General features: G+C 33.3%; 1 protein-coding gene across 6 annotated transcripts in view; it reads right to left on the reverse strand.

Moving 5' to 3' along the window:
* Positions 1 to 11,559, reverse strand: part of FIP1L1 (factor interacting with PAPOLA and CPSF1) — a 65,667-nt gene that overhangs the window by 24,620 nt on the left and 29,488 nt on the right. For all 6 annotated transcript variants that reach the window (XM_007456083.1, XM_007456082.1, XM_007456085.1 and 3 more), the window contains 2 exons: positions 5,609 to 5,702; positions 3,733 to 3,889 (listed from right to left, as the gene is read on the reverse strand). In XM_007456083.1, coding sequence (XP_007456145.1) covers positions 3,733 to 3,889; positions 5,609 to 5,702 — 251 coding nt within the window. The remainder of the gene's footprint in view (positions 1 to 3,732; positions 3,890 to 5,608; positions 5,703 to 11,559) is intronic.

Genomic DNA, 11,559 nt, shown 5'->3' on the forward strand with positions numbered 1-11,559 from the left:
AAAAAAATTTATATATATATATATATATATATATATATATATATATAAAATGCTTTAATTTCTCAGGTTTAATTTCTAATAAAAAATAGATATAACACACACAAATAAAAGCTCTCTGGGTCTACAGTAATTTTTAAGAGTATAAAGGGGTCTGTAACGAAAAAGTTTGATAGCCGCTGTGCTAGAAACCATACTGCTAACAGGAAAATAATCCAATTTTAGATTATCTAATAATCTAATTTTCTGGTTCACTAGAAAATGAAAATAATAGATTTTCTGAAAATTAAAGAAGATCTTGAATAACCAGTGTTTGTTTTCAAGCTACTGTTAGTATGGTGGCAAGGAACCATATTAAATACGTTTTCATCTAAAAAAGCTAATCCAGAACTCACAACATTCACTTAGGACCTTACATGTTTGTTGTACTCTCCAAAACAAAACCTCCTCTGCTCTCCGTACAAATCCATTGTGGCCAGAAATACGATTTTGGCCTCTCTGTCACTTTCATGTATGTTCTAGATGTATGTGTATTTGAGGGGGAGAGGAAGCAACACACCTCTTCTTTTCTGTTAACTACCTGACAGTAAAAGTTCCTTGAATGAAGCTGTCTCTATCAATTCATTGTTGCTAAGGAGTAACTGTCCACTCATGCAAGAAGCCACATCTGTAAACCTCCAAGAGCTGACCACAAATTTAATCCTCCACACCAGGGTGTTTCTGAGAGTGAACAGTAATAATTAAGCTGGGACAAAACGTATAATAGGACTATTCCAAGCAAATCTGGATAACACCCCAAATTAAGGGCATAATACACCATTACTATATTTGTTCCATCATATACAGAACTACAGTCTTAAAAACTTAAGCATTTGAAAGCTAATGTTAACAAATGCAACATTAAAATGTTCAAATTAATTCTCCAAAGATTTTCCTTCATTTTTCCTTTAATTATTTCTCAAGGAAGCAAAAAGAAAACCCAAGGTTTCTCAAAGACAAATGGTACTTTTTAAGGCAGTACTTACAAAAAGACTCCTGAACCACAGCTTTCTTTCATTAGTTGCTTATGCTTCTTAAGGTGATCTAAATTACAGCAAACTATACAGAATATACTGTAATCATGTGACGGTGTGGTAAATGGTAACTGAAAATGTGGCTTTAATCGAGGCCTACATTCATCTGGTATATGTATATATATCTATGCAGCCATACTGTAGTTTAAAGCCCGTGCTTATTCTGATTAATAAGTGCCTGTACCAACTGTCAATCTGATAATCCCTTTGGTGTTATGGATACATAAATATCCTGTTAACTCAATTAGCTAACATATTAAGGGAATGTCAAGTATACACAAGACCTCTGTGATTAGCGCTGCAAGGGAACATAAATGGAAACACACAGCCTATGCTCTCTCCAACAGCTCACAATCTAGTAAAATAAGGAGCAATCCAGATAGTCTCAACTTACAAATATTTGGTTTTAATATGAATTGGTATCTTTCCCTCACTACCACCCCCAGCAAATATACCACAGATAGGTACTGATTAACCAGCATTAGAATTCATCTGAATTTGTATTCCTTCAATGCTGACAGGATGACATGGAAATGGTCTTTAAGGATAAGCATCAAACGAAATCTGGACAGGTGTTTAAAATATGGAAAGCATGTAGCTGAAAATTAATATTAAATAGCTTAAGCAATAATCACTGGTACTCTACAGTATAATGCCATAGATAAGCTAAACATAATTAAAAGATTTGTCATCCTTATAAACAGAGGTTATACGGCAAAGAAATGGAATGATTTTGCCAGTTTGAAAAAGAACGCACATCCAGATAATGCCATTGCCTATCAATATCCTACAGGGCTTCTAAATATTCTTACACCAGGGAAGTATTTATTTTTTTATCATTAGTTCATACCACCTCTCTCTCACTTACTTTAATAAATAGCAAGTGTTGAAATATATGTTAGCCATCTGGGAATATACTAGATTAGCTAGTAAACAAGAAAATTCTTTTAAATCACCTTTAGTAGCTGGTAAAGCTTAAATAAGATTACAAAGCAATGTAGTGTAGACTATTATCATATACATTGATCATCTTTTAGTCTCATTAAATCAAGTACGTTCAAAATTAACTATTTCTACATTTTATCTTTTTCACTGGGCAAAGGACTCATTTATGGATCACTAAGTCCTCATTTCTTTCTCTTTTCATTTAGTTAATTCTCACAACATTAAAGATTCAAGAGTCACAGATCCAGGCACAACTTCTGAATGGGTTCGGATTCAGAACAAGCAATTTATTGCTGGAACAAGAAACTCACTGAACTTTAGAAATAATGTTCTCTGGAGTAACCTCTCCAGTCTTCTCTTTCCTCTATTTTTGAGACAACAGGTTCCCTAAAGCCGTAGTCAGGTTTCATAATTATCCTTTTTGAAAGCAGAAGTAATCTCAGAAGAAAATCAAAGGCATTGTGCTTGTGGGGCTAATGCAGTAGGTGAATTTTCGAGGCCAGGATGAGTATTACAGAAAAGGATTTAGTCACACCCTTTAAGTGCTTCTGTACTCTAATTACAATCACCACCGCTTAAAACAAAGACAACTCTCTTGCAAATTCAAAGTGAGTGGACAAGCCTCTCTAGTATAAACTGATTTTTTTTTTTTTTTTTTTGCGGTACACGGGCCTGTCACTGTTGTGGCCTCTCCCTTTGCGGAGCACAGGTTCTGGACGCACAGGCCCAGTGGCCATGGCTCACAGGCCCAGCCGCTCCACGGCATGTGGAATCTTCCCGGACCGGGGCACAAACCCATGTCCCTTGCATCGGCAGGCGGACTCTCAACCACTGCGCCACCAGGGAAGCCCTAAACTGATTTTATTAATAGAAAGCAAATTTTAACATATGTAGCGCATGTAGTTCTGGTTAGGACCAGGAGCTAATTTTTAACATTTACTACTGGCATTCTCCCTAGGAAGAAAGTAATTATTATCTCAATCAATCCTGTTAGTTTCATTAAAAATTGATTAAGGGATATAAATATTGAAAGCATATCATGAATAAAATAACAAAGGTCTTCAGACAAAAGGATGAAAGTATAAAATTTGGGAATTATTTGTGAATTTTTTTCTACTGTCACTGATCTAGTTTTTAATAAATAACCAAAAGTCACTAAGAATATGATAAAAAATGACATTAATTTTCTCTCTTGTGTAGTAGAGGCACCCAGAAACAGTCTCCTAAAAGGAAACCAGTATACAAAGAAAGATGACCAGACAGACAAGATTTTCATTTCAATCCCTTCACACGATGTAATTTTTTTGACCTACACCATTCTGAAAGTATCTTTAAATTTTTTTTCAAAACAAGTTAATATGATTCAATGTGAATTTATACATACACAACTAGTAACTTTAATTTGGGGATCACTATCATATTTTTGGATCACAATTTTAGTGTCTGTCCACTCTTCCCTATTTTAGTACATTGCTTCTTTGCTTTACTGAAAAAGTAAGACACATATACATCTGTTTCAGTGTGAATCTACTGAAGATTTTACATAATCAATTTCATATTCTATTACTTTTAATGTAGTGCAATCAATGAAGATTAATGTAGTGCAATCCATGAAGATGCTATTTTCAAATACATACTTTAATTGTTAAATTCAAAATTTTAAAAACACTCATAGGTAATTTTTCTTTCAAAATCAAATGTCTTATTTACTATTTACCTGGTGGTGGAATCAGAGGTGGAGCAGTGCTGACAGTGGGAGGAGGTGGAAGAAATGGAGGAGGTGGAAGGTGAGTGGGAGGAGCTCCTGGAGGGAAAAATGGCGGTGGTTTGCTAAAATTGTTGTCTACTTCAGTAGCAGATCTTTCAGAAAGGACCTAAAATTAGAGCGTAGTTAATTAAAAAGATGAATAAATGTTCTTATCTAAGATTAAACTCAGTAAATGAATCTCATTTAATCTAAGAAACAAGTTTTATTCACTTACATATATTCTGGGGAAGCAGGTGTAATTTTTCTATGTGTGTGATATGTGTGTATATTATACAGATGTGAGTATTCACTCTCAAACACACTTTTTAAAATGTTCATATTCAAAGCCTAGACAAAACTGAATCATTACAAATAAAATTCTTAAGGAATAATTGTTTTAAAAATATTCTAAATGAGACAATTAAGTACTTCATAAATAAAATGTAATGAGACTTATCTTTGTTACTCAACCAAAGTTAAAGTATTCAAATTATGGCAATATAATCATTAGTCATAGATACTAGCATTAAGAAATTAACATGGCAATAGAACCAGATATTCACTGTACCAAGGCCTGTCATTATCAGGTTGCAAAGTAAGAGACTATAAGGCATGCATCAATAGGGTGCAACTAACAGGCAGCCAGATACATAAAAAACTTCTTCACGTGAGCCTTGTACCTTTAAGAACAAGGGTTTATACTTAAAAAGTAAAAGTATTTACAAAATACTGATCTATGTGAACAGGTAAGGGACAGAAACCGAACGTACTGGCACCTAGAAATTTGAATTTTTGACAAGCTCCCTAAGGGATTCTGATGTGAAAACATGTTTGAGAAAGCTAGAAAAAACAGGCAACATGACTTTATATATTTAATTTATACTTTTCAAATCCTTGCTGGCTAAAACATATCATTTAAACATATAATCTCCTTTCATTAACTTTTCCTACATTTAAGTACAGTAATTTTTGTAAGGCTTATGCTGATAAGGTAGTTTTTAAAGTAGAAAGCAGTATTATTTTAAGAAAGCATGACATTTTAATGGTGGGGGTAAAAAAGGATTATCTTCCATTTTAGAAATAATTTACCTTAAAAGGTGCTAAAAAGAACACTTACATAATTTATTAAAGGTAATAAAGAATCAAAACACTGGACATCTTTTAAAGTGCTCAGAGAAAGAAAATAAATAATGAAAAAAAGTGTGGTCAAGCTAATAGCTGAAAGTCTCAATTACTCAAAGTTCAAACCTGAATTATACAAGCTACTAATAACTCATCTTCTTTCATTCTTTCACTTGAAAAACAAAGAGATCTACTTCACCCAGAAATGTCACATTAAATAAATTATGGTATAGCCATACAATAAATCTATCACGAGGAGGTGTTAAATATTTTTAAGAATATGGGAAAATGCAAATGATAATTTTATATGGAAAAAAAAAGGATACACAAAAATATAACCATAGTAGTATCTATCCCAATCTTGCTTAGTGACGAGGAAGAGATGTACCAAAACGTTAAGAGTGGTTATCTTTAGATGGCAGAACTATCGACGGTTTTATTTTCTTCTTTAAACTTTTCCCATATTTTCCTTTTTTAGTCCAATGAGCCTATATATCACATTTATAGCAAGGAAAAAAATATCTTACTGAAAAAGATCCAAAGGTTATAAATTTTAAATGGAACAGCTTTTGTAATAACATGGTGATTGATTCCACATTTTAAATCCCCTTTGTAGCACCTAAATCACCTTACATATAGCATAGTGCTATGAATTAATAAATTAAATTAGAACACAGATATAATCCTTCATTTAAAAAGAATAGTAACTTTTAAAATACTAAACCTGTATGTTGCTGTTTTCATTTGCCCGTCGCCTTCCTTCTACTCGGCTGATAGTTATAGTCTGACCAATAACATCAATTGCCCCAGGTAATCTCCTGTAACATAAAAATTGAATCATTTCAGTTTCACCTAATTAGATGTTTGGACAATAACACAAATATTAGGTAAGAAATAAAGGCTAAAACCCTATGCAATGTAATTTAAAATAAAATCAGATCACAACACATACTGAAAAAACTTCACTTTAGATCTCACTACTTTGCATAGTCATAAAAACTAAGTTTTATTAATCAGCTAAGACCAACACACCCAACCATGATCATAATGCTAAATTTTAAGTATTTTTGTAGGTTTTCTTCAAAATTTACTATTTTTTAATAGTCTTCAAGTGAATTTATCTTTGTGGAACTGAATCAGTACCAAATGTTAAACAAATGGAAATATAAATTTTTGGCCACTATAACTGTAACACATATCATAGTTCTATTACAGAAATCTTAAAAATTCCTCAAAAGGGCTTGAAAAGAAATGTTGCTCATTTTGATACATAAAGGTTATTTTCCTTAGTGATTTATTCTGAGAATTAGAAAAAATAAATAGGGAACCACTTTTTCATTCTTGATAACTTGCCTTTAGTTAGAAAAATTCAAATATTTAAATGCCAGCCCCACCTCCAATTGTATTTACAACCATTAAAGTTTGTGAGTAGATGGAAAAACAGTCTATCACAAAATAATGCTGCAAATTTAATAGGAAAATCTAACAATAAAAGAAAATAAAATAATGTTAAAAGCCATTTTTACGTGTAGCTAAGAACTTTATAAAAATATATATGCTTAACAAGATACAGAAGTCACTTGTAGGAACTGGCAATGAAAAGTGGCTGCAAATTAGATGAATTTCTCTTCATCTATATTTCAGTTCTGAACAATTCTGTTTTTAAAATTTTACAGAAGTAAAACAATCAAAGTACCATAGATCCTTCAGGTCACCAGTTAGGTTCCTAAAATGACTAATAACAGCAGCTACCAATTATTGAATGACTACATTCTATACCTAAACCTCAGAATAACTCTTAACTTAAAAAATTAATATATACTTGTTAGAGATGATAAAGCTAGAGCCAGAGTGATGTCACTGACCTCAGTAATAATTACATGGCAAAACTAACTTTCACACCTGAGTCTTCCTGATTCCAAAGCCTCAGACCCCTTCCCTTGAGCCATGCTGCCTTCTAGCAAGATAAGCAGCCTTTGAAAAATTTAAGACTTTTGGAAATCAAGAACTACTGAAAGTATGTTTCAAGTAAACCTTGAAAAGCCCCATAAATAATTTTATGCTCACAAAAACAAGAAGAAAGACCTATAAAAAGTCTATAATGGCATTTGAAATGTCTTCAACTACATAGTTAATTCCTGCTCACTATCCTGCCACTTAAGATTTCTGTTAATACATTTAAAAACTGTTCAAGCCTTTCTGACTTTATACCTAGGTCATTGACCCCCTAGGTTCCCTCATTATCTCAAAGATCAAAAGTGATTTTACTTAACTCGTACCCTTCAGTGCAGCTGGGAAACTATCCTAACAGTCACACATTAGAAAAATAGAAATACTTCTGACAAAACAAATATTGCTCTAATTTTTGCCTAAAACTTAAAATACTTACAAAGCTATGACTACTATAATTTCATATCAAAGCACATGCCATCAGCTCTCCCATGTATAAACACATCTCAGATCCAACAGCCCAAACGACAAAGGTGTATATTCTGAAACCAGGATTTCCCTCACCATTTATTACTACCTAAACTTCATAGTAAAAATCCTTATTTCTACCCTACTAGTTTCTTCTCCATTCTCTTCTATTCTCAATCACTGGATTATCCCCTCTCCATCTTCTTAAATTTATTCCCATTAAGAACAAATTCTCACAAATTTGTTTGGATTTGCAACTTGGATTATAAATTCTCTGAATTGTTAAAAGTAGCAAAAGGGGAAAGATTCTATAATCTTTGACCATAGATTTCTAAGGACTTATGTTTTCAAAAATTCTGGGACACATGGGAGTACTCATTTATTAAAGTTTATCTTCAATATGTTCAGAGATGTCTGATTACCTTTTTCAGCTTTAAATGGATTGCTCTATCACTAAAGAGTCAAAATGGCAAATACTATGTTTCTAAAACATACAGGACTTCCCTGGTGGTGAAGTGGTTAAGAATCTGCCTGCCAATGCAGGGGACACGGGTTCGAGCCCTGGCCCAGGAGGATCCCACATGCCACGGAGCAACTGGGTCCGTGTGCCACAACTGCTGAGCCTGAGGTCTGGAGCCCACAAGCCACAACTGCTGAGCCCACGTGCCACAACTGCTGAGGCCTGCATGTCTGGAGCCCGTGCTTCGCAACGAGAGGCCACGACAATGAGAGGCCCATGCACCGCAGCGAGGAGTGGCCCCCCGCTCACCGCCAACTGGAGAAAGCCTGCACACAGCAATGAAGACCCAACACAGCCATAAATAAATAAATATTTTTTAAAATAAATAAAATAAAATAAAAACATACAAACGAGAAATTAGCCTTAATAAATGTGTATCACTAGGGGGAGTCTACAAAATTGCAATTCCTTACATGTCCATAATAGTAACAGCTCCTTGTCCAAGCATTTTTACCACACAAATTGATTTACCTTAATCAGAAATTTTGTCAGAAATATTTTACAACAGACACATATGTACCAAAGTAACAAAAATCACTTAATATTTAACACAGGTGAATAACTAAACATCAATTCTGATGTCATATTATGGAAAACAATATTGAACCATATTATTATTAAAGTTTCTGATGTACCACTTTCTATTTCAATGAATAAAAAAATTTAGTAGAGCTTCACCATGAGGATCTACTGTAACTTGGATTTCTACATAGCACAGGTTTAACTGGGTTTACAAATTGTTCAATAAGGCAGGCAGCTAATGAGTTATCAAGATTCTCTTCTCTATATTGGACTCAATCATAGAGTAAAAAGCTGAAAGAGAGAGCAACTAACCACAGTGGACAGCTACAGTTTCATTAATCTACAGTTTAATACAGGCAGTGAATATTCACAAGAACCTCGACCTGTCCTCCTAGCACAGATGAATATGAAAACATCTCTGAAATTTTAGTGGAATTAAATTAAAATGACATATTTTGATGATTCTAATGTTCCAGAAAGGGTATGAGAGCTGCTTACATAGATACAATAGAAATCCTAAGAGTAACAAAATCAGAAACAAGGGAAAACGGATAAAAGGTTAGTTATTAATCTTTGGCCACAAATTTATCTCTGAGCTTATTTTTTACCAGCCAAAATAAAGGACAGTCTTCATAACAAAAGTCTTTAATGTGCATTAAGAGAAAAACAAAGCACTAGCTCTGAAGATTACTTTTCTTGGTAATAACAATTGATAGTATTTATTGAACACCTACTATGGTGCTAGGAAAGCACTGTTCTAAGCACTTTATATAGATTTGCTCCTCATAATAATCCTATGAGGTAGCAACTATTATTATTCCCATTTTAAAGATGAAAGTAAAAAGAAAAAAGTTTCTCCTCTGAGTCCATCTTAAGTGAAAGTATGATAGAGTACAGTAGTTTTTAAACTTTTTAAACCACAAAACAGTTATTTAGGAAATACATTTTGCACAGTAATCCAGTATATACATTATATAAAAAAAACAAAAGTTTCATAAAACAGTACTTACTTACACTTACTATAAAGGAAAAAGAATAACATTAATATCAAATATGATTTTAATATTTACAAATAACATTGGAAAAAAAAACAAAATAAAACCAAGAAATATTTGGTGGCTGAGACCAGCAAACTGACTTCACACCCCACCAATGGATTAGGGGTTCTCAACTTTGGCTGCACATCAGAATCATCTAGAGAGCGTTTAAGACCCCCAGTGCCCAGAGTGTACACCAAATAGTTAAATCTGAGTCTCTCAGGCCTAAGCATCAATATTTTTCGTAGCTCGCCATGTAACTCCAATACAGAGCTAAAGTCGAGGACTACAACTAATGGCATGCCCAAAGAAGAGACTTATATTTTGTCCTCTTCTAGAAAGAACTTAAAGTAGTTACTAAAAATTAATGTTTTTATTACTCAATAAATTTAAAGTCATATCTAAAAATGTTTAACAATTATGGTAAGGATTTCATTACATACATATTTTCATATTGATCTTTTGAGTTCTGTGGACTGACAGTACTGCTTCTATACCTACATTCTATTTTTCAAGTGGAGACTTAATAAAAAAGAATTCTGTCTAGAAAAGTGATACACGTCCAAAGAAAAAAAAAAATCACAGAATTTAAAAACTGTCTTCAGGACATGTAATTTCCTATCACACCATATTCAAAGAGACTGGTAAAGCCTATGATGGGAGCAGAGATCCAAAGGGAACTAACACTTTAGTGGGTGCCCTGCAATAGCGTTTCACAGGCTTAAAAATTATTTCATCCGTAAGTACATTGAAAGTAAGGTGTAAGTCCAATCAGTTTCATTTTCACAGATGTGGAAAGAGGCTCTTCTGTGAAGTACCGCGCCAACGTCAATATTCAGGCTTGGGTATGACCAACTCCAAAGCCCCTCCTACCCACAGAATGTTTTCCATGCTAATTTTCTGGGTCCTGAATTTTTAAAATGTCACGTTACTTGTTAATCTATATTAAAAACAAACAAAAAACCTTGAATACTTAAAGGTGAAATATGCTAAAATTTGACTCACTGGAGGACATAAATTGTGTTTATTAGGGCAGCCAAGTTTACTTACTTTTGTGCAGAGCTTGGAATAAAGCTTTACCAGCCATATTTATGCTTAGTTGCATTTTTTAAATGTATCACTGATAGCAAAAGATATGTTTCTACAGGTAATTAAAAAAAAAAAAAGGCCTTCATATGTCCAATCACATAAAATCCTACAAGCTACACAATATAGCAACATTCATTCAGAGTGCTCAAATGCTATAAGGTACAGGTACGTTTTTTCAGTAAACGATTTCATCAAGACATAATAGTAAGCAGCAAGAACAAATGAGGGAGTCAACCTTAGATTTAATGTTCATTTAACATCCACTTTTAAGTTTTGTTTGTCTATTACAAAACATGCGAGCAGGTTTAAATATTTTAGTGATTATACATTGTAAAGCAATTTTTACTATTTGTCCTTCAAAAGTCTGGGTTAGTTTAAAAGTATTCTGATATTGGAAAACAAGCTTAATAAAACAACCTAGAATTTGCAACTAATTATCTAAAAGGAGCATAGTTTAAGATTTTAAAATGGAAACAAAATACAGAAATAAATTGGACACTGGCTTAAGGTTGTAGCAATCATCCACACTGCCTATTCCAATTTTCTGTGTTCATTTTAAATTACTTCATTCTTCTCACTAATTCGCTTTACAGGAGTTACAAATCTGTACAAAACAAACTTGCACCAATAAAATGTTATTGTTATATACTATAGGTAGCTTAAAGATTTAAAAAACACTATAATATATAAATTAAGAGTAGCAGGGTGAGAAAAGTCTGGGTCTCCAAATACAGTAATTTATGAAAAGGATCTCAACCATCATTTAATCGTTCTTTACAAAGAGACTTAAGGAATGCTTTAAAAAAACTCCCCATTTCTCAGTTACATTAATTACAAGAGCTGGAATCTCATTTTTTTATCTTATGCTATAAGAAAGTGTATGTAGCTTTCATCTACAGTTGTTTTTTCTTTTTAATTTTTCTTTTTAATTTTCAAAAGCACAAAATACACACTGAAAATACAGTGTCAAATTTCCTACTACCTATACTCCCTGAGACTAATCACAAAATCAGAATAGGGAGTTTTCTGAGTTACCAAACCATCTTTTGGGGCACAGGGGGGCGGGGGGGGGGCGGGAAGCGAGGGGGA

Source organism: Lipotes vexillifer, unplaced genomic scaffold (genome assembly GCF_000442215.2).
Source record: "Lipotes vexillifer unplaced genomic scaffold, Lipotes_vexillifer_v1.1 scaffold42, whole genome shotgun sequence".
In the NCBI taxonomy this organism is placed as follows: domain Eukaryota; kingdom Metazoa; phylum Chordata; class Mammalia; order Artiodactyla; family Lipotidae; genus Lipotes; species Lipotes vexillifer.